Source organism: Eutrigla gurnardus (genome assembly GCF_963514095.1).
Source record: "Eutrigla gurnardus genome assembly, chromosome: 1".
Classification (NCBI taxonomy): Eukaryota; Metazoa; Chordata; class Actinopteri; order Perciformes; family Triglidae; genus Eutrigla; species Eutrigla gurnardus.
The window spans coordinates 36,295,248-36,321,898 of record NC_139915.1 but is presented as its reverse complement, the minus strand read 5'-3'; the positions used below and the strand labels follow the sequence as shown (position 1 = coordinate 36,321,898).

Below are 26,651 nucleotides of genomic sequence, written 5' to 3'. Positions count from 1 at the left end.
TCCTGCAACTGAGCAGGAGCGCAGATACAACATTGCGCACGTGCGCACACGGGGTACAGTGGAGCGCTGCATCGGGCTACTGAAGGGCAGATGGCTATGTCTGGGTGCAGCAGGGGGAACCCTGCCGAAAAGGTATGTGACATCATTATGGCATGTGGGATTCTGCACAATATTGCGCAGAGTCACCGCGTGCCATTTGATGTCCCAGCACAGCCAGATGAGCCTATGCCAGGAGAGCCCTGCCCGGCACAGCCACACCTGAGAGCTGTGCAGAGGAGAGACAACATTATTCAGCGTTTTTAAAAACGGTCAGTAGAGAAACACAGCACAACATTTAATGATCATGGTTTTATTGTTTTTAGTGATTAGTCATTTATGTTTTTGAGTGTGTCATTTATTGCAACCAGGTTATTGTTTATATGTCCTAACAATTGACATATTTCGTTCTGCCTGTCTAGAACCTCTTGGGTGATGAACCGGGCGCTTGGTGGTGGAGCAGCGCGTGGTGGTGGAGCAGCGCGTGGTGGTGGAGCAGCGCGTGGAGCTGGAGCTGGAGCTGGTGGTGGAGCAGCGCGTGGAGCTGGAGCTGGTGGTGGAGCTGGAGCTGGTGGTGGTGGAGCTGGAGCTGGTGGTGGAGCTGGAGCTGGTGGTGGAGCAGCGCGTGGGTGGAGCAGCGCGTGGTGGTGGAGCAGCGCGTGGTGGAGCTGAGCAAGTGGGCTCTCCCTCCTCTCCCACTCCTGCCTGGCCCCCTCGCGCGCAGCTTGGACCTGGCTGTTCTGGGGGGGGGGGGCATTTTATTTTTATTCTACTTTGTTTTGCATGGCACCCAGTAGAAGTGATACTAATAAAATACAACAAACGTTGCAGACTGTGTCACCTTTCTTACCGTCATCCAGCTCAGGCTCATCAGTGTCCCCACCGCCTCTTATCCCCATGATGGTCGGGGAGCCCATCAACGCTGCCACCCGTTCCTCCTGCTGCGACAGCGTCAGGTCTGGGTCAGACTGTCCTCCCCCAGTCTGGGTGCTGCTGCACCTAAACGCAGCAGCCCGTTTTTTGGTGGCGATTTTCATATCACTCCATTTTTTTTAACCTACATGTAAAGGATTTGTATTTCAGCAGTAGTACATTTATATTTATTATTATTATATTATTTATTTTATATTTTACAAGAAATAAAATACAACCTCGGCTGGACTCCGTGCGTCAACACCAACGCTGTTCACCGCCGCTGTTATCTTGGCCCACACTGCGTTCTTCTGTGTGCCTTTAATCCCGCTTTTGAGGGAACCAAATAATATTATTTTGTTTCGCTCCACCTCCGTGGTGATAACCTCTATTTCTGCTTCAGAAAAGTTCCGTTTCTTTGCCGTCTTCCGAGTCTCCATGTCGCAAAGAGGGCGGGGGAGGCCTCTGAAGCATGAATATATAGGGGCGTGTCATTTAAATTACGATCGTTTTCAGCCGCCGGATTTATCAATGCCACGCCGGTTCTACGCCGAAATCAGCAGCGTACACACTTTTAGTGAATCACACGTGACACTTGGCGTACACTGATATTTACACCAGAATCTACACCAGATCCTGCGCAAGTTTGATAAATGAGGGCCAGTATGTGGGAATTACTCCCATCTAGTGGTGGAATTGTATTTTGCATTCAGACAAATGACAGACAAAAGAAGAGGGAAAACCCAGAGTTAAGCCTGAAGTTCCCTCGCTAAGCCCGAATCCTGCTTCCTAGTCCAGCCTCTGTTCAGTCAGCAGTCACTCCGATCGCAAACCGATGTCTTTTTGACAGTTATTCCATCTTCTTATCCATGTATTTTGCCTTATTTTTCTGAAAGTGCATTAAAGTACACAGGTAGGCTACATATCAGCCTGCTGTTATTATTTTAACATTGTGACCTTTATTATTTTCAAAGCTGTTTTCAATGAAGTCAGTCAGAAGGGCAACATATAAAGTCATACATGTGTGGCCACTCCTTTATTGCCCTCACATAGTTCATAGCAGCACATTACAGACAGGACACTTCCTGTTCATACCATTTCAAAATAAGAGTCCCAGATATTCCAGTATAATGTGCACTAAAGCTAATAGGAGGAACTTTCATTCACCCAGACCATCTAGTACAGGCCGCTCAATAAAGTAGGTTACACACACAAATACACAACAACCAAGTCACTGCTTGAATGGTACAATAATGACGGGTCAGTTAAGATCCCTGGTTAGTAAATGTAGACTTTGAGGCTTCGCATTCAGTCGGACCGCCATAATTGTCTGCCACGCTCTTTTCAGCCGTATTTCCTTTTTTGCATGTAATATGCTTTATTTCCTCATACATGTCCATCAGACGCTGCAGCTGACTTGGTGAAAAGTACACGGCCGCACGTCTGCATCAGTAAATCTGTGATCGACACCGTGGTCTACTGAAGAAAGACGTGAACGTGCATTTATACCAATGACTCACACATGGCTTGACTTAGCTGAAAATACCAAAATATCACAGTATGACGTACAGCGGTGCTAACGCAGCAAGGAAATCACTTGATTGTGATTGAACAGTGTTGCCATGGTGACTGACTGGCAGGCTACAGACTGTAGAGACAGTTTGAGTCGAGAGAGATGGATTTCATTTCATGTGGTGTTTAACAAAATGATCGTTGAGTTGTAAAGTTTGACTTATCTTCAATCAGGCACATTGACCAGACACGGTCCGGCCAGATATGAGGTTTCACCGAGTCTCGTTTACAAACTTGTGTTTCCTTACATATTGAAGATATTTGAATTGTTTCTTACAAACTGAGCAACTGAAAGGTTTCTCTCCTGTATGAGTTCTCATGTCCATCCATCCATCCATTTTCTACCGCTTATCCTGTATTCAGGGTCACGGGGGGGCTGGAGCTGATCCCAGTAAATCCCATTGGGCGAAGGCAGGGTACACCCTAGACAGGACGCCAGTCTATCGCAGGGCCGACATGTAGAGACAAACAACCATTCACTCTCACATTCACACCTACGGGCAACTTAGAGTAATCAATGAACCTATCCCCATCCTGCATGTCTTTGGACTGTGGGAGGAAGCCAGAGAACCCGGAGAGAACCCACGCTTACACAGGGAGAACATGCAGACTCCACACAGAAGGAACCCGGGCCGACCCGGGAATCGAACCCGGGACCCTCTTGCTCTGAGGCGAGAGTGCTACCCACTACACCACGGTGCACCCAGAGTTCTCACGTGTCGCTTTAATTCATCCCTCTGTGTGAACGTTTTCTTACAAACTGAGCAGCTGAAAGGTTTGTCTCCTGTATGAGTTCTCATGTGACTCCTCAAAGTTCCACTCTGTGAGAACAATTTCTTACAAACTGAGCAGCTGAAAGGTTTGTCTCCTGTATGAGTTCTCATGTGACTCCTTAAACTTCCACTCTGTGAGAACAATTTCTTACAAACTGAGCAGCTGAAAGGTTTGTCTCCTGTATGAGTTCTCATGTGACTCCTTAAACTTCCACTCTGTGAGAACAATTTCTTACAAACTGAGCAGCTGAATGGTCTCTCTCCTGTATGAGTTCTCATGTGACTCCTTAAAGTTCCACTGTGTGAGAACAATTTCTTACAAACTGAGCAGCTGAAAGGTTTCTCTCCTGTATGAGTTCTCATGTGTAGCTTTAAGCTTCCTCTATACATGAGAGTTTTCTTACAAACTGTGCAGCTGAAAGGTTTTTCTACTGTGTGAGTTCTCATGTGTACTTTTAAATTTCCTCTTTCTGTAAAAGTTTTCTGACAAACTGTGCAGCTGAAAGGTTTCTCTCCTGTGTGAGTTCTCATGTGTACTTTTAAATGTCCTCTTTCTGTAAAAGTTTTCTGACAAACTGTGCAGCTGAAAGGTTTCTCTACTGTGTGAGTTCTCATGTGCCTCCTCAATCTGCGTTTGTCAGGGAAACGTTTACCACACTCTGAGCAGCTGAATGGTCTCTCTCCTGTATGACTTGTCATGTGTCCTTTTAAAATTCCTCTTTCTAAAAAAGTCTTCTTACAAACTGAGCAGCTGAATGGTCTCTCTCCTGTGTGAGTTGTCATGTGCCTCCTCAAATTGTATTTGTCAGGGAAACGTTTACCACACTCTGAGCAACTGAATGGTTCCTCTCCTGTGTGAGTTCTCATGTGTCTCTTCATATATCTATGGTCAAATGTTTTCCCACATTCGGAGCATCTGAATTGTTTCTCTCCAGGACTACATCTAGAATCACGGTCAGGGACTTCATCATCGGTCCAAGACTTTAAACCTGACTGAGGTTCTCTGGTCTCCTGCCAATCATCACTGTCATCAGTCTCACATGAGTCTTCAGTCATGTCATCAATGTCAGAAGAGTCTTCAGTCATGTCACCAGTATTTGGTTGTGGTTCCGGTCCTCCACAGTCCTCTTCACCAGCTTCTGTTTTTATCTGTTCAGTTGAGCTGCTGGCTGCAGCTGAAGCCAGCCCTGAGAACTGAGGCTTCTCTTCATCTTCATCTTCTTCACTCTTTACAGGGACAAGAGTGACTGAGAACTGGATATCAGCCTCCTCCAGCCCTTGAAGCTGCTCTCCCTCCTGACTGATCCAGACTTCCTCCTGTTCCTCTTTGATGTGTGGGGGCTCTGGGTCCTCCTGGTCCAGACTGGAGCCCCAGTCCTGCTGCTCAAAGGGAACCTCTTCTTTACACGCCATCAGCTGCTGTACGTCTGCAGGAAAACAGTAACAACACACGGAGATATGTTAGTAAACATTTTTAATTACAATACATTTTATTTTCTCAATCAGTTTTACATAACACTAGATTTGGGTCTGCTAGAGACTGGACAAACAGTTACAGTTATTATTAGGGCCACGGGGCAAGCTGGCATAGCTGTAGGGGCCAGTGCTCGTGGCAAAGGGACTATTGTTGTACTGTGGATTTTTACCTACTTATTATTTTCTTCTTTCATCTTCAAATTTCGATTTGCTACTTGTCAATTGACAAATTATATATTAATACGTGCACTTCAATCGGGATCGGTGTGCTATTACTTTTATCAACAGAATACGAATTCCGTTGTGAAAAACTGCGCAAAATTTTGCATTGAAGTGAATGGGATGGGCAGAAAAAAAAGAGCGAAAAAGATTTGAATTTTTCCCAACGTCTTCTGCTCAGGCATAGGCTGGGTGAACCCTGCCTGAACTTCCGGGAAATTTGGATTTCGCTCGGCAGTTTAGGCTGGACACCCTCAGGCTTACTTTCGCTGTTACATTGCCAGAATCTTTGGCTCCAATCAGAAACGGCCATTCTCTCCTGGCACGCTATTGGCCGGTGACGTGACGATGACGAAACACAAAGGGCATCGTTCATTTGAACAATGCCCATTGATCCCGCCTCTTGAGCAGTAGAAACAAAGCGCAGCTTCCCCAGACTAATGTTCAATCTTAAAAGATTGACCTTAGTATGGTGAAAACCAGACTAGCTCAGGCATACTTTCACCTAGAACCTCCATTTAAACTTTAAACAGTAGTCGTGCTGAAACGATTCCTCGAGTTATTCGAGTAACTCGATTCTAAAAAATGCTCGAGGCAAAAGATCTGCCTCGAAGCTTTGTTAAATTCCTATCTCGGCGGCCTGCTCAGCAGGGATCATTGTTCCACACGGACCGTGTTTGAGGAAGCCAGGGATCCAGAGTGAACATTTAGGGCGCACACGCGACCAAACATCAGTGAAGTGTGGCTAAATATGTTCCTTGGTTGCACCGGTGCTCCATTCAGGTCTGTTTATGTGTAGTGTAATGTTTTTTTCCACCACAGCATACAGACATGAATCACCACGGTCTGAGCCAATCGGAGGCCGAGTAGGGGCGGGCCTTCATCTCTGATTGGCTCTGACCCCAGGTCTAAACTTTTTTTTTTCGTACAGAAAGTTGCCGTGCCCGTAACACTCGTCTCCCCTCGCACAGGAAGATACCGGTCCTGTCTCACCGTCTCCCCTCGCACAGGAAGATACCGGTCCTGTCTCACCGTCTCCCCTCGCACAGGAAGATACTGGTCCTGTCTCACCGTCTCCCCTCGCACAGAAAGATACCGGTCCTGTCTCACCGTCTCCCCTCGCACAGGAAGATACCTGTCCTGTCTCACCGTCTCCCCTCGCACAGGAAGATACCGGTCCTGTCTCACCGTCTCCCCTCGCACAGGAAGATACTGGTCCTGTCTCACCGTCTCTCCTCGCACCGTAAGATACCGTTTCTCTCTCACCGTCTCCCCTTGCACAGGAAGATACCGGTCCTGTCTCACCGTAAGATACCGGTCCTGTCTCACCGTCTCCCCTCGCACCGTAAGATACCGGTCCTGTCTCACTGTCCCCCCTCGCACCGTAAGATACCGGTCCTGTCTCACTGTCCCCCCTCGCACAGGAAGATACCGGTCCTGTCTCACCGTCTCTCCTCGCACTGGAAGATACCGGTCCTGTCTCACCGTAAGATACCGGTCCTGTCTCACTGTACCCCTCGCACCGTAAGATACCGGTCCTGTCTCACCGCCCCCCCTCGCACCGTAAGATACCGGTCCTGTCTCACCGCCCCCCCTCGCACCGTAAGATACCGGTCCTGTCTCACCGTCTCCCCTCGCACCGTAAGATACCGGTCCTGTCTCACTGTACCCCTCGCACCGTAAGATACCGGTCCTGTCTCACCGCCCCCCCTCGCACCGTAAGATACCGGTCCTGTCTCACCGCCCCCCCTCGCACCGTAAGATACTGGTCCTGTCTCACTGTCCCCCCTCGCACAGGAAGATACCGGTCCTGTCTCACCGTCCCCCCTCGCACCGTAAGATACCGGTCCTGTCTCACTGTCTCCCCTCGCACCGTAAGATCCTGTCTCACACGTCTCCGCCCGAGCCGGTGTTGTGAACCGGGCGGTCCGCTCAGGTGTAGTTTTAAGAACCGGTTGTTTGATCCGGTCTCCGGTTCTCCGCGGGCGGGCCGACATTCTGCAGTACGGCCAGAGCCAGGCTAGGGACGCTGCCTTTACTGTCGGAGCGTCGTCGTTCAGAATCGTTAAAAAAGCACCGGAAACACAACTGGTACCGGGACAGGTACGTTGTGGGCCGAGTAGCCCCCCCCCCCAGCGTCTCAGAGTCAGGCAGCCACAAACCGGAGCAGTGAGGAGTCAGACACGATAATAACATTAACACTGCTTATAATATCACCAAAGACGAGCATTTTAAGTTTATTTTTAGACTATTTAGGTTATTTTGATTGTGTTGGGATTTAAATAAAGAAATACATCCTCATTTATCTTAAGCTTTTTTCTCTCCTTTCTTTTTTTCTTCTTTTATTCCTGTTTATAGTCATTGACCGAATGTGTTAAGAAATTAACAGTGTATATGGGAACTATATACAATGTCAATTTTTATCCGATTACTCGATTAATCGGTAGATTACTCGATTATGAAGAGAGTCGATAGCTGCAGCCCTTAACAGTAAACACAAGTCTTGTGTATTGGTGTATTTTTCCACGTTTCAATAGGTCATGTAGTTTCTGATCCATCACTCTTCAATGACCATGATCGTTTTGGGAGAAATTCTGAGATTATAATGGGTGTGTATTGCACTGAATGTTCATGTCAGAATGTGTGACATCATCTGTCAGAGTGGGAGAGAACCCCCAAAAATTCCTAATTTTTTCTCTTTCCACACTCCTCCCGGCCACAGTTTACATTCTTCAAACATATTTTTTTAATTTGTAAACAAACTTGTCCTGTCTCTCACAATGTGCTCAAAAAAATCAGAGAGATTTACAGAATTTGAATTAGCAGCCTTTAAGTGCAGCCATGTCTGTCTTTTCTCCTCATCGACTCCAATACAAAATGTTCTGAGAGAAGCAGAGAGAGAACCCCTGTTTTAAACTTGCAACTCTCTCCAAAATATTTACTGCAGAAACACCAAAAACATATCAAATCGTTCAGGAAGTCCTTACAGCGATGAAGGTCTGTGTTTTTTTTCCTGATAGGAGCTACCGTTTTGTCAGAATGAGCCCAAATGTGAGACCATGGGCCCGTTTCAGGAAGCAGGTTTAGTGAAAACCTTGAGTTAGTTAACCCTGAGATGAGGGAAACTCTGGTTTTTCGGTTTCACAAAGCCAGTTCAGCATAAATCTGAGTCAGTTACCGTGGTAACATACTCCGTGAACCTAACCTGCTCGCTGGCAGGTTTTCTTTAACAAACCCCGAGTTTCTCCTACATGTCTCCGCCTTTTTCCAGAATCTGAACCAACTCTGAAGAAATGTGCCGTCCTTTCCTCGTCAACCATCGATATGGAAATAAAAGTCATCCTAGCAGCTTTACGTCGGGAGAGGATTTTGATTACCTTTCCTACCGATCACATATCTGAACAATATTCTCCGACATTTTCAACATTTCATCTCGTGGACATAATCCAGATTCTTTGCAGAGCTCTTTAGATTTTTTGCGAACGGGAGATTTATGAAATGTTTAAGGACATTTCTGTGTTGAAATAGACGCTTATATTTACTGTTTAATATGTGAGACATGATTAAAATGATATGCCAGCCTTAGTCTAGTTATTTAACTTAACTTTCAACTGAAGCCACTTTCTTTTTGTGCCTGGGGGATTACACAGATATGAAAATTATTATTAGTTCAATGCGCTACTTTGTGAACTAAAGGCTCATTTATGCTTCCATTTCGTGCGTAAATACAGACGTGCCTTATCAACGTTCTAAACGTCGCTGCCCTCATGCTTTCATGCGTCCTCTACGTTGGAATGGACGTTGAGCAAAACATCCTCTGGAGGGCGTTGTTCACATTAAAAAGTTACTCCAATAAAGTTTGAAAACATTTTTTTTTCATCACAACAAACATGGCGACAATGGAGGAGATAACGATCCTGCATCTTTTGAGAAGGAGGCAAAATCGCAGGCTGCATCCGCAAGCTTGCAGGATACGGACAGAAATACGGAGGAAATGTACGCAGAGAACGGACAGAAGGCTCCGTCCGTATCCGTGTCTAGCGTAGAGCATAATGAGCCTTAAGGGAGTTGAACCCATGTCGCCTGCACTGTAGGCAGTGTTGCTAACCGTTACACCACAGAGTCGCTCTGCAAAGCTGAACAAAGACTTATCACCTTTAGACCAATCGATTGTTTCATTCAGTTATACGCATTAAGTCGGGCCGTAAATGTCTGCCACGCCAACTATCTCTACTTTGATGCATTAACGTTGCGTTAGCGTGTTCGTTTATTTGAGATTTATTAAGACGGACTAAAGAGAAGACAGACTACGAAGTACTGTTAAGTATATATATTCAGAATTGTATCATTAAGTAAAATCAAGAGCTCAAGGACTTTCTCGGTTTGAAAAATCGCATCAAAGCTGATAAGCAACTAGGATGTTAACTGCAACCAATCGCCCAGAAAAAGATGCACAATTTCTTGCAGCAAATAGTTAAAAACATTTCTTCTTCATCAAAAAAAGGTGGGGGGGAATTGTGGTTTAGACTTTAGCCCTCCCTTCGTTGGTGCACGAGCTGGTCCCAGCTCCATGGCAACCCGACAACTCGTTTCCTGGAATCGACACCCTGTAGAAAAAAGATTGACCGTCTGCCTGTCCCTGCTCATCTGCTCTTTGTTTTCAGTTCCTCGTCTGACTCCCTCAACTCTGAGTAAACCAGTTATCTCTCGACCTTCCTCTCCTCAGTGAATGTGGCTTCTGTGTGCTCTCACGTATCCTGACTTCTTAATTTCTCTACAGGATAATATGTACTATATTAGGATAATATTAATATTACTATATTAAGTGTAACTATTTATATAATGCAGATGATTGATTAAAACATTTAGAATACAGATCACTGCATATCAATTGAATCCCAGTGTCTTTAGACTTGAATAAACAGTGTGCTGGTGTATGGCAGTGATAGTAGTCACAGTGTTTGGACTTACATACAAGGCTCACATAATCAACAGTGTTAAAGTAAATAGAACGGAGTAAAGCTCCCCATAGATACAAATCTGTATCTTGTATCTTAGCACGTATCTGTTGTTTACTAGCTACGGGTTAACTTAGCCAGCGGGCGGATTGAAACCCTCACTGTGCTGATAGAGATGTACTGTTGCACTCTTCACACAAATGTACTTATTCTAAGTCGCTTTGGATAAAAGCGTCTGCTACTTAGCTACATGTAAATGCATTGAGATTCGCCTCTTGGTCTCTACAGGACTGTCTCAGAAAATTAGAATATTGTGATAAAGTTCTTTACTTTCTGTAATGCAATTAAAAAAACAAAAATGTCATACATTCTGGATTCATTACACATCAACTGAACTATTTCAAGCCTTTTATTATTTTAATATTGCTGAATTTGGCTTACAGCTTAAGAAAACTCAAAAATCCTATCTCAAAATATTAGAATATCATGAAAAAGTATACAAGTAGGCTATTCAACTAATCACCTGAATCATCTAATTAACTCGAAACACCTGCGAGGGTTTCCTGAGCCTTAAAAACACTCAGCTTGGTTCAGTAAACTAAATCACAAGTAAGGGGAAGACTGCTGATCTGACTGCTGTCCAGAGGACCATCATTGATACCCTCCATCAGGAGGGTAAGACACAAAAAGAAATTTCTCAAAGAGCAGGCTGTTCACAGAGTGCAGTTTCAAAGCATATCCACAAAAAGTCTGTTGGAAGGGAAAAATGTGGCCGGAAACGCTGCACAACCAAGAGAGATGACCGCAGCCTTAACAAAATTGTGAAGAAGAGCCGCTTCCAGAATTTGGGGGAGCTTCAAAGACAGTGGGCTGAAGCTGGAGTCCAGGTATCAAAAGCCACAGTTCACAGACGTGTCCGGGAAATGGGCTACAATAGCCGTATTCCCATGGTCAAGCCACTTCTGAACTCAAGACAACGGAAGAAGCGTCTGACTTGGGCTATGGAAAAGAAGCACTGGACAGTTGCAGAGTGGTCCAAAGTCCTCTTTTCAGACGAAAGCAAGTTTTGCATTTCATTTGGAAGTCAAGGCGCCAGAGTCTGGAGAAAGGCTGGAGAGGAGCAAAATCCAAGTTGCTTGAAATCCAGTGTGAAGTTCCCACAGTCAGCAATGGTTTGGGGAGCCATGTCAGCTGCTGGTGTTGGTCCACTGTGTTTCATCAAGTCCAGAGTAAATGCAACTGTGTACCAAGAGATTTTAGAGCACTACATGCTTCCATCTGCTGAAAAGCTCTATGGAGATGAGGATTTCATTTTCCAGCATGATCTGGCACCTGCCCACAGTGCCAAAACCACCAGTAACTGGTGCACTGACCATGGCATCACTGTCCTTGATTGGCCTGCTAATTCCCCTGACCTGAACCCCATCGAGAATTTGTGGGGTATAGTTAAGAAGAAGATGAAAGACACCAGACCTACAAATGCAAATGAGCTGAAGGCCGCTATCGAAGCATCCTGGGCATCAATAACACCTCAGCAATGCCACAGGCTGATTGCCTCCATGCCACGCCGGATTGATGCAGTAATCCGTGCAAAAGGATTCCCAACCAAGTACTGAGTGCATCAATGGACATTTTCAAATATTTGATTTAGTTTTGCTGTTATAAAATTATTTTTTTTACTTGGTCTGAGGAAGTATTCTAATTTTTTGAGATAGGATTTTTGAGTTTTCTTAAGCTGTAAGCCAAAATCAGCAATATTCAAATAATAAAAGGCTTGAAATAGTTCAGTTGATGTGTAATGAATCCAGAATGTATGACATTTTTGTTTTTTTAATTGCATTACAGAAAGTAAAGAACTTTATCACAATATTCTAATTTTCTGAGACAGTCCTGTATATACTCTTTGGTTCCGGTGAGGAAGGCGGGAGAGGAGCAGCAGGGCAAGATGGCGGACGAGCCCGCGGAGACGGAACAAAGGAAGAGGAAAGAAGACAGCAGGAGGGAAACCTGGCTGGAACATACAACAGCTGTCCTTTATCACCCAGAAGCCCGGAGAACGAACCCGGGTTCGTCGGCCGCGGCACAAAAACAGCGTAGCGGGTTAAGAGCCCTTCATGACCGAGGTGGTCTCAACCACACGGAACGGGACTCGGCGGTCCGGTAAACGTCACACACCGAGAGGGATTCTTTCAACACGCACGGCAGCTGTCCGGTCTCTGCCCAGACAAACACTCTTACCTGAGACCGCTTCACGGAGCGAGTCCGGTCTGTGGAAGTCCGTGAAGGCGTCCGGCGGGGTTTCCTCGGGCTCGTGCGATGACCGTTGTCTCTCAGGACGCGCTCCCCCTACACCCTCCGGACCTCCAGCCACGATGGAGCCTAAAGGCCGGCTTGTCTGGCCAGTGTGAGTGCTCCGTCCCGTACTGAGGACGGTGTGTGGGACACAGATGCATTCTGGGTAGTGATGTGACTTCCGAAACGGGCGTGTCTTCTCTGAAGTCCCGGATCGAAACGTTGTGCCGAAAAGCGGTTCTGAAACGCCCATGTCACGTGACTGTAGTTCAGTGATTGAAGGAACGCCTCTATGTTTCTAAACGGCTATTCCAAGACGGGCAGATCCTTTGAAATACTGGAAGAGCGACGTGCTGTCTTCCCTAATTTGTACCAGCTGACTAAGAAATGTTTAAGTGTCCCTGCAACAAGTGAACCCTGTGAAAGGATTTTTTCAAAAGCAGGGCAAGTGTTATCCAAAAAAAGAAACAGACTCCGCTCAAAAAGAGCTGAACAAATATTATTTTTGAAAAGAATCTTTGATTATTGTATTGCATATAACAATGTGTCATTTATTTATTTTTAATAATGTTTCTTTAATTCAACCTGTATTCTACTTAAATTGAGGAAACCTAAGACCGGCTCATTTCATAGTGGCACATAATTAGGAGTTTTCTTTGGCCAGAGCATGTAGTTCACATAAGTGGCAACTAGATGCCACTGTAGAGTCAGGTTTCATATTCGTTTCGAGGCTTCAACACATACTGAAACATCGCTTCGAACTGTTTCGAAGCTTCCCTTTGCCCATCACTAATTCTGGGTCGGGTTATCGTTTGCTTCGAGGTTTCGAGGCACGTGTCGAGTGTTTTGGCTCCTCCCCCAACGAAGCTCCGTGTCGAGATGTAAAATGACGTAGCGTATGACGAGCGAGGCTTCGTTTCGGGCTCCTGTTTGGCGACACCGTTTCCGGTTGGCGACTATAAAGATGCTCATACACGAATACTAATCAAATCAAATCAAATCAAATCAAACTTTATTTATAGAGCACATTTTTCACGACCAATGGTTGACCAAAGTGCTGTACAGTTCAGTAAAACAAATACAATACAATACAATACAATACAATGAGAATAATAAAAATAAATAAAAATATACACAAAATACAGTAGACGGGTGTCATGCTCAGCCTGAATTAAAAGCCATGGAGAACAGGTGGGTCTTCAATAGGGACTTAAAAATACTAACTAGTGGGTTCATCATTATTATTACACATCATTATAAAAATGGACACGTGATCAAAGCCTTGTAGGTTCAAATCCAAGGTGGACTTGCATTGTAGGCCGACCACGTTCACTAATATATCACTTTATCATTGTATTATACATCATTATTGTAATTATTATTCTGCTGCTCAGATTACTAAGAACTGGTCAGTGGTTAAAACGTTGGATTGAAAGTGTTGAGAGTTTGAATCCAGGATTGAGTTGCATGGATCGATGACTTTATTATAATTATTAAAGTATTACTACTATCATGTTTCAAAGGGTAATGGTGGTGTCGTGGCTAAGGAGTGAGACGTGTTATCGAAGAGTTGTCGGTTCAAATCCAGGTGTGAATTTTACAGAATGACTTATTTTCTACCTTGAGTTCGGCACACTCACACACACGTATCACCAAAATGACTTTAGTTCTCAAATGATTTCTGTTGTGTTGCACATGAAGCAAACATCACATGCTAGGTTGACTGGAAACTCTTTTACACTCTTCATACTCTCATTCACCACTAGGTGTCGCTAGAGTACTTATGTGAAGCTGTGGGGTCGAAGCACTTTGGTGGTTCATCTGGCTGAGAGGCGTTTCATGAGGCTTCATCTCACCATCACTAGTTATTGGTGGTGATCTAAGGATCTTATTTATAAATGGTTACCAATACTATAAGTACTATTGTTAACTGCAGAGCAAACATAGGAAATCATGGAGAGGCCTTTTCTAGGGTCGTACCACTTTACCTGCCCTCTAAAATAGAATTAGACATCTAGGGAAGCTGTAACATTGTAGACGTCAACAAGAGACAATAAGATCATAGTTTCCCCGATAATCAGAATGACGGGTTGAGCTGTAATAACAGTTTTTAATAAGATCTAGAAATGTGTTAATAATCTAAAATAACAAACAGAAATCAGGCCATAAACCCATTTTACTCACTAATCTAAAACCACAAAGTATCACTCAAGTCTGTGATTATAACAGCATTCTAAACTGTGTGTGTGTGTGTGTGTGTGTGTGTGTGTGTGTGTGTGTGTGTGTGTGTGTGTGTGTGTGTGTGTGTGTGTGTGTGTGTGTGTGTGTGTGTGTGTGTGTGAACAAGGCGACTCCAAATAGAGAATATGAGTGGAGAGCCACGTACAAACAAACAAACAAACAGCAGTATTAAATCCTAAAATAGGAAGTTAAAAGTGTACATTTAGCTGAAACTAGAACCATAAATGACTAAATTCTGAAGACTGAACTCCTTCAGGTAAACAATCAACACGTTGATCAATGGTGTTGCATCACTAGAGTTTGTGAAGTTGCTCTGTGTACAGGGAAACAACCGTTGGCTCATGTGATCATTGGCATAATGGTGAAAAGTGTGTTCCGGGGTGTGTTTGGTTGTGGTCTCAACGTGGGACCAATAGAACATTGTAGAACATTCAGGGTTGAAAGGTCATCGTGCTGATGTCACTTCATGCAGGACATGGTGGGGTTAAAAAGTGTCGGTTTGGCTGCGTAGTCTGGAGGTCGGTCTCATGGAGATGTAGTTGTGGAGCAGCTGTTCTGGCTCTGGTCTGGTCTGCCTGGTAACTGGTGACTCTCAGCTGACGGGGAGAGAGAGGCGGAGTCACGCTAGCTGCCGTGTGTGAATCTGTCTTACACTAACTCTAAGTAGAACTTTATACCACATGTAAACCATGAACAGTACACTAAAAGAAGTAGAACCAGAACCATTGAACCATCACTTATTGACTACTACATCACTACCACTACCTCACTAGTACTACTACCAGCTCACTACTACACACTACTACTACCTCACTAGTACTACTACCAGCTCACTACTACACACTACTACTACCTCACTACTACACACGACTACTACCTCACTAGTACTACTACCAGCTCACTACTACACACTACTACTACCTCACTACTACACACTACTACTACCCCACTACTAGACACGACTACTACCTCACTAGTACTACTACTACCAGCTCACTACTACACACTACTACCACCTCACTAGTACTACTACCAGCTCACTACTACACACTACTACTACCTCACTAGTACTACTACTACCAGCTCACTACTACACACTACTACCACCTCACTAGTACTACTACCAGCTCACTACTACACACTACTACTACCTCACTAGTACTACTACCAGCTCACTACTACACACTACTACTACCTCACTACTACACACGACTACTACCTCACTAGTACTACTACCAGCTCACTACTACACACTACTACTACCTCACTACTACACACTACTACTACCCCACTACTACACACGACTACTACCTCACTAGTACTACTACTACCAGCTCACTACTACACACTACTACCACCTCACTAGTACTACTACCAGCTCACTACTACACACTACTACTACCTCACTAGTACTACTACTACCAGCTCACTACTACACACTACTACCACCTCACTAGTACTACTACCAGCTCACTACTACACACTACTACTACCTCACTAGTACTACTACCAGCTCACTACTACACACTACTACTACCTCACTACTACACACGACTACTACCTCACTAGTACTACTACCAGCTCACTACTACACACTACTACTACCTCACTACTACACACTACTACTACCCCACTACTACACACGACTACTACCTCACTAGTACTACTACTACCAGCTCACTACTACACACTACTACCACCTCACTAGTACTACTACCAGCTCACTACTACACACTACTACTACCTCACTAGTACTACTACTACCAGCTCACTACTACACACTACTACCACCTCACTAGTACTACTACCAGCTCACTACTACACACTACTACTACCTCACTAGTACTACTACCAGCTCACTACTACACACTACTACTACCTCACTACTACACACGACTACTACCTCACTAGTACTACTACCAGCTCACTACTACACACTACTACTACCTCACTAGTACTACTACCAGCTCACTACTACACACTACTACTACCTCATAGGGTTGCACATCTCTTTGTGATAAACGGTTCGATATGCATCTAGATACACAGGTTACGATTCGATTCAAAAACGATATCCTTTTATTACAGACCAATTCGATTCTAATCGATTCCATACAGTGTAAGAACGATACGATTCAATTCTCCGGTTAATATTTGTTGTAGATATTTTATTAAATAAAGAAGCCGATTCTATGAAAGTGACAGTACAATAGTTTCTTTTCAAATATGTAAAATACCACATATCCCCAAGCATTGTGGCTGTATGGCACTGGCAAAAAAAAACAGAACAACAAAATCACACGTCAATGTATTTATTTTTAGACATGGACCAAAAAAAAGTCTGGCTGAATGGTTGGATGGTGGTCACAGGACAGTGTCGTGGACGCTACCTGTGCTGCGCCCGCCTGTTATGGCGCAAGTTGAGACACAAGCGATAGACATTCAAAGCCGTCCGTCTCTCACGTGCGGTCGTGGAGTGCCTGCGGTCACGCGGCAGCGTCGCAGCCGCCTACCTGTGCTGCGGCCGCCTCTCCACCTCCACCTCCTCCATGTTCCGTGTTGTCCCTTGTTTATAACTCATACCAGCTAGCCAGCTACGGCGTTTCGCCGGCAGCTTCAGCTCTCGCGTTGTTTTAGAGACGCTGGTGTAATGCCGCCCATAGATATGATGCCGCCAACCGCTTCTCGTCTCGCGATACCCGATCCATGACTCCGTAACCGATTCATCTAGGAATTCATTGATAATTCGTATTGATTGAGGAGGCTGCTACCGATGCAGCCGTATCTCTCACTTGTTGAACCGAATATCCGGTCGCATCGGTTTATCGTTTACAACCCTATTACCTCACTACTACACACTACTACTACCTCACTACTACACACGACTACTACCTCACTAGTACTACTACTACCAGCTCACTACTACACACTACTACCACCTCACTAGTACTACTACCAGCTCACTACTACACACTACTACTACCTCACTAGTACTACTACCAGCTCACTACTACACACTACTACTACCTCACTAGTACTGCTACTACCACCTCACTACTACTACTACCACCTCACTACTACACACTACTACTACCTCACTAGTACTACTACCACCTTACTACTACTACCACCTACTACTACACACTACTACCTCACTACTACACACTACCCAGCAAACATTTTCTCGACCTGCGTCTAGATGAAGACGGCCACTCGACATCGCGTCACGACGTGACTTTAATTCGACTTTTTTTCGACATCATAAAATAATATCATGGCAAATACGACCTTATTAAATATGCATTTTAGAGAGGTTTAACTGAATAAACACGGCCAGAAAACGTTTGCTCGACCTGCGTCCAGATGAAGACGTCCAATCGACGTCGCGTCACGACGTGACTTTAATTCGACTGTTTTTCGACATCATAAAATACCCAGCAAACATTTTGATGTCTATTTGACGTCTAATCAACGTCGGTCAGGCAGGTTGATCTGACGTCTACCTGAGGGGCTGAAATGACCGTCATTTAGACGTTGTTTCAACGACATATCAACGCACGAATGTTAAAAACTATTCGAAATAATGGAAATATGTTCGTGAATTTAAGAAAATAATGTAGTGTCATATTGGCAATGTGGGCTAGAATGTTTGTGATTCTAGCATCCATCTAGGAACTATTTTTCCTCTCGTAGTCAGCGCACCTAGCGGTTTCCTACGCATGCGCAAGAAGAACTTTGCAGCGTCAGTTGACGAGGAGGAGACACAGACACCTGTGAAAGGTGAGTTACTTAAAGTACTGTAATTTAAAATGAAACCGTGTTTGGTAAGACATTATACGTTTATCAGTTGCATGTTAGAGTTTTGATTTTGTTGCTGCATCGTGTATTGTTACAGATAGCTGTTTTTTTGTTGCTTTTATCCGTAACTGAGCGGCAGCTAGCAGCCGAGTTAGCTGCCGTGTGAAACTAGCCCTGAGTTAGCTCACAGGCTACGTGAGGTGCTCGATGCTAAACCGAGCCGAACATCTGTGCAACTCTCGGTTTAGCATCGTTACAGAACCATAACACTTTAAGGCGCCGTCCAGACGGGCGAAAACGTTATTTTTTCTCCGTCTTCCTCGGCATTGTTTCAAGAATATTTGCATCTAGACGGATCCACCGAAAACGCTGTAGTTCATATGCCAGGCCTATAGGTGTCGCTTGACATACACCTAAAACGTGACGGAGAGACGGAGCATGCGCAGAAGGTTTTCGCTCTATAATTTGTTCTTGCCATCTATAAAGTGCATTTAACATCTGAATAGGCGCTCTGTAAAAATGTTTATTTTTTTCTTTTGCCCTCTCTCCAGCTGCTGTGAAGAAATGGAGTCCAAAGGCCACAGATGCAGAAATAGAGAGTGATTCAGAACCACCTTAAACATGCCCCAGCAAGGAGTGGGGGCAAGGGGCAGACCCCCACAGGACTGCAATAAAAAGAAGGTCAATAAAACATTTGTTCCAATATACATGTTCGTTTTTTATTCAATTATTCAATACATAGATAACTCGTTACATATACCTGGTCCTGAATGCTGTCTTTTTTTCTCTTTTTTTACCTGAGATTAGTCCATGTACTACTTGTATTTTACAGTATGGGTGAACATTACTCGAGTATTTTTAACTTTATCACAGGTGAGTTTATTTACTATGAAAGTTTTGACCAGGTTCACCATTCCTGTGATATTTTAAGTTGGCAAATGTGAAATTTGCTGGTGTTGTCTATTGGACTTTTTGACCTCTGCCTTTTAAGGATTTTTTTGCTGAAATTGATAAGTTAATTTAAATAGTTGTAGATTAGAGCATTAAGAATGGCACATGTATACAGCACAAGAGCTGTGCTTGTCATAGAATGTATGGATGTGGTAATGCCAGTTATGTAGGCACTAGTTGAAACTAGATTTAGGTAAACATATTTTTAAATGCAATACATTACATGTGTATTTTGACAAAGGTTGATATGCCGTCGAAACTACGTTGAAATGACGTGAATTGATGCCGTCTAAGAGCCGTCGAAATGACTTCCGTCATGAGACCGACGTTAATTAGACGTCAAATAGACGTCACGTAGAGACGTGGAAAAGTCGTCTATACGACGTAATAATGACATAGTAACCTGCTCTGTGAGCCGTTGATATGTCGTCGAAACGACGTTGAAACGACGTGAATTGATGCCATCGAAGAGCCGTCGAAATCCGACGTCAGAAAAACTTTCATTTCAGCACCTCTGGTAGACGTCGAATCGACCTGCCTGACCGACGTCGATTAGACGTCAAATAGACGTCAAAATGTTTGCTGGGTACTACCACCTCACTACTACATACTACTACCACCTCACTACTACATACTACTACCACCTCACTACTACTACCACCTCACTACTACACACTACTACCACCTCACTACTACACACTACTACCACCTCACTACTACATACTACTACCACCTCACTACTACATACTACTACCACCTCACTACTACATACTACTACCACCTCACTACTACATACTACTACCACCTCACTACTACTACCACCTCACTACTACACACTACTACCACCTCACTACTACATACTACTACCACCTCACTACTACATACTACTACCACCTCACTACTACATACTACTACCACCTCACTACTACATACTACTACCACCTCACTACTACACACTACTACCACCTCACTACTACACAGATCCAGATTCTCTTCATGAACAGATGTAACGGATATCGATAGGGCATGAAAGGAGACGACCCAAGAACTTGTTTTCCCACATTGATTTTCTGCAGAAGACATGAACACACATTCTTTGCCGTTCCTTCTTTCTCTGTACCTCTGTTCCCTCACCATACAAGGCGGCAGTGTGTTACCCCAAAATACATCAAACACATAAACACATCATTTTAATATCACAGGATGTGACAGAGCTATTTAAATGGGCAGGAAAACATTTCAACGTAACAACAAATCTCCTCAAAACCATGACAAGATATACAGGAGGGAGAACAGCGACCTCTGCTGGGCAAATTAAAACAGTACGTGGATGGGAGAAAACGAAAACGAAACTTCTCACCTGTAGCACAAGTAGGCTACAGGTCCCCGTCCCATGGAACAGGTAGTAGCTGTTTGTGTGGTTAGACTGCAGCGTTTCTCTCCGCCTCCTGTTGATCACATCTACTTCCCCAACGAGGCGCGGCTCATCTGGAACCAGCCTCATATATTCATGTGAAGACTGAAGCCCTTGCTGTCTGTGATCACCTGTCGACGGCGGCCTGAGGTAAGCTGACGACAGCCGATGGGAACTTGTGAAATGAATGAGAGAATAAATCATCGTTAATTCCCCTCAAATGTATTCAACTAAAGCAAGGGCGGAACTTTGAGTTGAACATGGCGGGGCATGACTTCCTCATGCTCTCTCTTTTCTATAGATTTATAGTGGGGGGGCCGTTATCGGCGTTAACGTGCTGCGTTAACGCGAGACTCTTATCGGGCGACACCAAAATCTCGCCGTTAATCTACTCTCAAAGTTGGGTTGGGAGCTGGGTCTATACTAAGCAAGCTGGGGGACTTTCACGGCGCGCGCACGACAATCGCGCGCGACCCGCTGCCCCCCTGTTCAGACCAGACACGTATTTCTCCGCGACGGTCGACAAGCGCTTCTACTCAGCTGTTGTTCATTCAGAGCTATTTTTATCATAACCTCCTAAAATCAATACGCCATGTTTCTGTAACCAAGAAGTTTGTTCACTTCTTTATTTATCCGTTCTCTCTCTCTGTCAAATAAGCGCTGGCCGACGCAACTTATTTGTACTCAAAGCGTCCATTTTATGTAGTCACCACGACAGGATACATACAACAACACTGTCCTTCTTAACAAGCCCTGAGTCCCGGAGACTCCACCCACAACTGGTTCTTGACCTCTGTGATTGGTTACATCAGATGTCCGTTACCTATAAACCAATACCTTGACATCTCCCTCTTAATTCTCATTACCCTTTCAGTAATACAGTTATAACAAACAATTTAACTTCAGCTCAGAACCTTAACATATAGAGAATGAGTGTTTTCTGTGGTCATTCAAACAGCTTGTTTCCTGTTTTTTCAACATGAACAAACACTCTATTCTTCTTTCCACTTTTCAGAATACAGTTTGATGGTTACCATCTTAATCATTTACCAAGATGTTACATTACAGTTACATGTCCATTCTTATGACCGGTTTACTAACTCTGCCAAACCGTGTCACAACCTGACCCTCAGGTATGTTTGTAGTAACTCTCTTTGAGTCGCTTTGTGTATGGCACAGTGTCTGGTGTTTTGTTTCAGTTCCTTCCAACTGAGAGTCCACTTTCTTAGTGTCTGAGCTAAGTGACGCTGCTCTAGGTGGTACAAGTTGAATGTGTCGTCTGTTCCTTCTCACTACTCTACCTGGGGCGAGTTCACCTGGTACGAGCGCTGTGTACCACTCTCCTGCATGACAGACACCGGACCTTTCCATGTCCTGTCCTCATCCAGTTTCAGCAAGACCTGATCACCTTGGTTTAACAGTGGCAAGGCTCTAACCCCATGTCTTTTGTTAAAGTAATATTCCTGCTGTTGCTTGGCCTCTGCATCTCTCCGTCTAATAAGAGCTCTATCAGGTAGGGTTGTCACGATACTAACATTTTCAACTCGATACCGATACTCAGGAAAATATTCGATACTCGATACCATTTTCGATACCACAAGGATGAAAAAAAGACCCCAAAATTCAAAAGAAATATTTTTATTAACAAAAAAAATGCAAAAATAACAAGTTTCAGGTCTGAGGTAGTGCAAAAAAATAAATAATAAAATAAACAATAACAATTGGAACAATATTTTGAGGTTGTAAATATTAGGCAAGCCTGATAAAAACTAAATTAACTTAAGTGTTCCTTCCTTGGCTATGCTTTATATACATAACAATAAACTAAATGACACTAGCCAAACCAGTTAACATGAACATTACACTGTTGAAATGCTGTATTCTCAGCAGCTGCACCTGTTACAAAAAAAGTCTGAAACTGAAAAGTGCACAGAATTATTCGATACTTTTGAAAATGAGTATCGTATCCGGATACAACATTTTAGTATCGATACTTTTTTGAGTTTCGATACTTTTGACAACCCTACTATCAGGGCACTTAGGGATCAGATTTCTGTTAAAGTGTAAGTTTGGCGGAAATTGAAAATCAAGCTATTTTCTGAATGAAAATACATCAACTAAGCCGTGGAGGAAGTAATTATCGCTCATCACGCAGTTCAGAGCTAGCACGGGTCGGAGCTAGAGTCCAAAATCGCAAACAGTGGGTTAGCATGGGGCAGACAGCCACACGCTTTCAAAATCGCATTTTTAAACCACTAACATTGCTCAAAACAGCGCCAAACCTCGTCAGCAGCTTGCTCTGGGTGTCTACACATAAAACGAAGACCACTGAAGATAAGGCTTCAGATAAGGCTGCTGTCTTGAACTGATTGGAAGTGTATACAAACCATCCCGACGTTTTACCCACTGTTATTAACTTATATTTGGCCAAACTGCCACTAATTTAAAAGTATACTCGTTTTATTCTCGTTTTATTTAATCTTCAGTGGTCTCCCTCGTTTTGCATTGCGTTCGGTAATCGACACTTACGGACTATCCTTCGCGAGGAGCTGGCAGGGGTAGAATTGGTGAGTGTTCTTAACTGTCTTCTGTTATAAACTTCGGGTTCATGAACTGAGTTGTTGGTGCTTCGTTTTATGTGTAGACACCCAGAGCAAGCTGCTGACGAGGTTTGGCGCTGTTTTGAGCAATGTTAGTGGTTTAAAAATGCGATTTTGAAAGCGTGTGGCTGTCTGCCCCATGCTAACCCACTGTTTGCGATTTTGGACTCTAGCTCCCGGCGGTGCTAGCTCTGAACTGCGTGATGAGCGAAAATTATTTCCTCCACGGCTTAGTTGATGTATTTTCATTCAGAAAATAGCTTTATTTTCAATTTCCGCCAAACTTACACTTTAAGTGAGGGAAGTGTGGTCTTAATCTTCCTACCCATGAGCATTTCAGCTGGGCTTATCCCAGTGGCAGATGTTGGTGTTGCTCTATAACACATCAATGCTAGTAGAGGGTCTTCCTGTTTAAGAATGCGTTTTGCAGTTTGAACTGCCCTCTCTGCGTGTCCGTTGCCCTGTGGATTATGTGGGCTAGATGTGTTATGTGTGATGTCATACTGTCTGCAAAAGTCTTTGCAGGCCTCACTTGTGTACTGATATAATAGTCTGATATCACGATGTAATGTTTGCTATTATACTCACAAATATCTGTGGCAATCTTCTGCCATGGCCTATCAGGAAGGGGTGTAGAGTGTAGAGGCTCCTCACGCTGTGTGAGCCTGTTTACCTGACAAAAGTGACATTTTTCCACTCTGTTCTTAATATCTGCAGATATTCTAGGCCACCACACGGCTTCCTGGGCCCGTTGTCTACACTTTGACAGGCTCTGGTGTCCATCATGTAGCCGATCTAGTATTTCCTCTCTCATTGACTGTGGAACAACAATGTGACACCCAAGTGTAATAAGTCCTTCACACACCGACAATGAGTCTATCATTGCATAAAAGTCTTTTACACTCTGTGGAATGTTACACTCTCTTTCTGGCCATCCTTCTTTGATCCGCCGTCTCACGCACTGTAGCTGCTCATCATTCTGTGTAGCCGCCCTCATCAAGTCCAGCTTCTGCTGTCATACTGGCCAACAGTGTATGACAGTATTAACATGACAGGCAATGACAGACTCTGTGGTGTTGTCACTGTCCTGAATTGGGCTGCGTGACAGTGTATCAGCTATGACCAGAGTCTTTCCGGGTGCGTACTCTGCTTTGGCGTTAAACCGCATCAAGCACATTAAAAGTCGCTGACATCTCACAGGAACTGCATCTAAATCTTTACTATTAATCAGCGGCACCAGCGGCTTATGGTCTGTAATGAGTCTGAATCTGTCCAGTCCAACCAGATATTTCTGGTACCTCTCACAAGCCCATTCTCCAGCCAAACACTCCTTTTCGATTTGTGCATACCTGGACTCTGCTGATGTCAATCTCCTGGAACAGTATGCAATAGGTTTCCAGCTTTCGTCGTGCAGCTGTAGGAGGACACCTCCCAATCCATAACTGCTTGCGTCTGCTGAAACGGTTAAAACAGTACCTCCCAAAGGGTGTGATGAAGGTAGTTAGCAGGCTGCTGTCCTCATGCAGTGCGATCTGCCAAAAGCCTGAGGCTGCATCTAAAGATGTGAAAACTGTAGAGCCTGACAGCTTAGCCAGAGTCTCTTCTGTTGTGGGCATCTGATATCGCTCTCTTTTGATGTTCCCATTTAGCTTTTGGAGCCCTACACAGATTCTCTGCACCTGTTGGCTTCATTACCGGCACCGTTGGGGCACACCAGTCTGTAGGTTGTGTGACTCTCTCTATCACACCTTGCTCTATCATGCGTTTTAACTCTGCTTCGACTTTAGGAAGAAGTGGTAGGGGAACTCTCCTAGTGCTATGTACAGCGTATGGAACCGCATCCTCCTTCAAGTGGATCTTAACTGGCTGTCTTATCTGTACCGCCGTCTCCAAGGTGAGGTCCGACATGAGCTGCAGTCTCCTCGACAGCTCTTTGTCGCGGATGCCGACGACCAGTCTGTCTCTTATGTGCTCGCTCTTTGTCTCTCCAAAGTCACAGTTTTCACTCAGTTCATAGAGAGCTCTGATGAATGACTCGGCCATCTCGCCCGGTTTTTGTACTCTCTGATAGAAACACGCTCTCTCGTGGATGGTGTTTTTCTTCGGTACAAAATATGCATCAAATTAGCAAGCACTGTGTCGTAGTTAGGGCTGGGTATTGTTTAGAATCTCACGATTCGATTCGATTTCGATTCGTCGGGTCACGATTCGATTCAATTTCGATTCGATATTGATTGAAATGCTTCGATATCGATTCAGTATCAAGTAGAAATACACAAGTAAGAGTACCAGATCATTTTTTCAAATAATTTATTTAGTTTCATGCCTTATGAACAGCCGTGGTGTAACTCATAGCATGATAAAACAGGACACTGCTTAAACACTGAACTACAGTGCATGTAACGGGTTCACACCGGCCGTGGAAGCTATAGTAGTAGACAGTAGTAGTGCAGATATACTGTTGAAATGCACATATTTGTTTATCTACTCTTCACATTTATTAAATGTATTTTCTCTTCCTGTTTCCCAGTGCGAGTTGAGATACACAACTATGATCGCATTTGTCAATCGCGGTATTTTATTTTGAAAATTGCTTTTATTTTGAAAATTGGCCAGATTGTCTCGTGTTTCTTTAGCTGTGGCTGCAGACCCTGAATTGGGACACAGCTACTGTGTGATTTCCTGCCAGAACTGACGCGTTCGCTCGGGGGAGGGGGGGGGGGGGGGCTTCACGGCGCTTCCATCGCTTCACGGCGCGGGACGGCCGCGCCTATTCGCGGCGCTCCGTGTCTGGTGTGAACGACACTATCGCTTAACAAGGGGGCCGAAAGGAAGCGGGCTCCGCTACGCGCCTATTCGCGGCGCTTCCACGGCCGGTGTGAACGCTGTACTCACTCCAGTCGCCATATTGTAATGGTTTGGTCCAGTGCGGCCCCCGTCCGTACAGCGCGAATCACACGAGGGTGTCGGTCACAGCGCCCCCACTGGCCAGGGGCTTGAATCGATTCAGAAGATTGCTGAATCGATATTGAATTGCGGGGAAAAGAATCGCAATGCATTGCTGAATCGATATTTTTACCCATCCCTAGTCGTAGTCGTCGTCACTCTCATCGCCGACAAAGGTGAAAGATTTGCAAATATTCTCGGCTTCGTAGCCCATGGCATGTATCAATGTGCTAACCTGGACCTCGCCGTCTTCATTAGCTTAGCTGCGAGCCTGTACCGAGAGAATCTCTGTCTCCACACGGGCCACTCACCAGGCCGCTCGAAGTTGAAGTTTTCCGGCGGGTTAAACTTCGCCATAGCGTCGGGTGTCTTTCCTTCAGAACACTTCTGACACCATGTCAAATAAGCGCTGGCCGATGCAACTTATTTGTGCTCAAAGCGTCCATTTTATGTAGTCACCACG

At 44.5% G+C, this 26,651-nt stretch overlaps 3 protein-coding genes across 4 annotated transcripts in view; 1 reads left to right on the top strand and 2 right to left on the bottom strand.

The window, feature by feature from the left end:
- Positions 1 to 395: 395 nt before the first annotated feature.
- Positions 396 to 1,388, bottom strand: LOC311014937 (uncharacterized protein; the record flags this gene model as incomplete). 2 transcript variants are annotated; one of them, XM_084011893.1, is made up of 3 exons in its annotated part: positions 396 to 776; positions 887 to 977; positions 1,188 to 1,388. In XM_084011893.1, the coding sequence occupies 3 exons, from the start codon at positions 1,386 to 1,388 to the stop codon at positions 409 to 411; spliced, it is 660 nt and encodes a 219-aa protein (XP_083868019.1). In that variant the 3' UTR covers positions 396 to 408. The 2 variants fall into 2 exon arrangements, with proteins under 2 accessions (XP_083868019.1, XP_083868020.1); XM_084011894.1 differs by having other exon boundaries at positions 887 to 1,093; positions 1,188 to 1,319.
- LOC311015344 (uncharacterized protein) lies at positions 1,185 to 26,545 on the bottom strand (the record flags this gene model as incomplete). Its single annotated transcript, XM_084012497.1, has 3 exons — positions 1,185 to 4,720; positions 12,185 to 12,439; positions 26,500 to 26,545. The coding sequence occupies 3 exons, from the start codon at positions 26,543 to 26,545 to the stop codon at positions 3,201 to 3,203; spliced, it is 1,821 nt and encodes a 606-aa protein (XP_083868623.1). The 3' UTR covers positions 1,185 to 3,200.
- Positions 20,651 to 26,651, top strand: part of LOC311018579 (uncharacterized protein) — a 722,019-nt gene continuing 716,018 nt past the window's right edge. The window contains exon 1 of the mRNA XM_084017608.1: positions 20,651 to 20,792. The gene's annotated coding sequence lies outside the window, so the exon portion shown is untranslated. The remainder of the gene's footprint in view (positions 20,793 to 26,651) is intronic.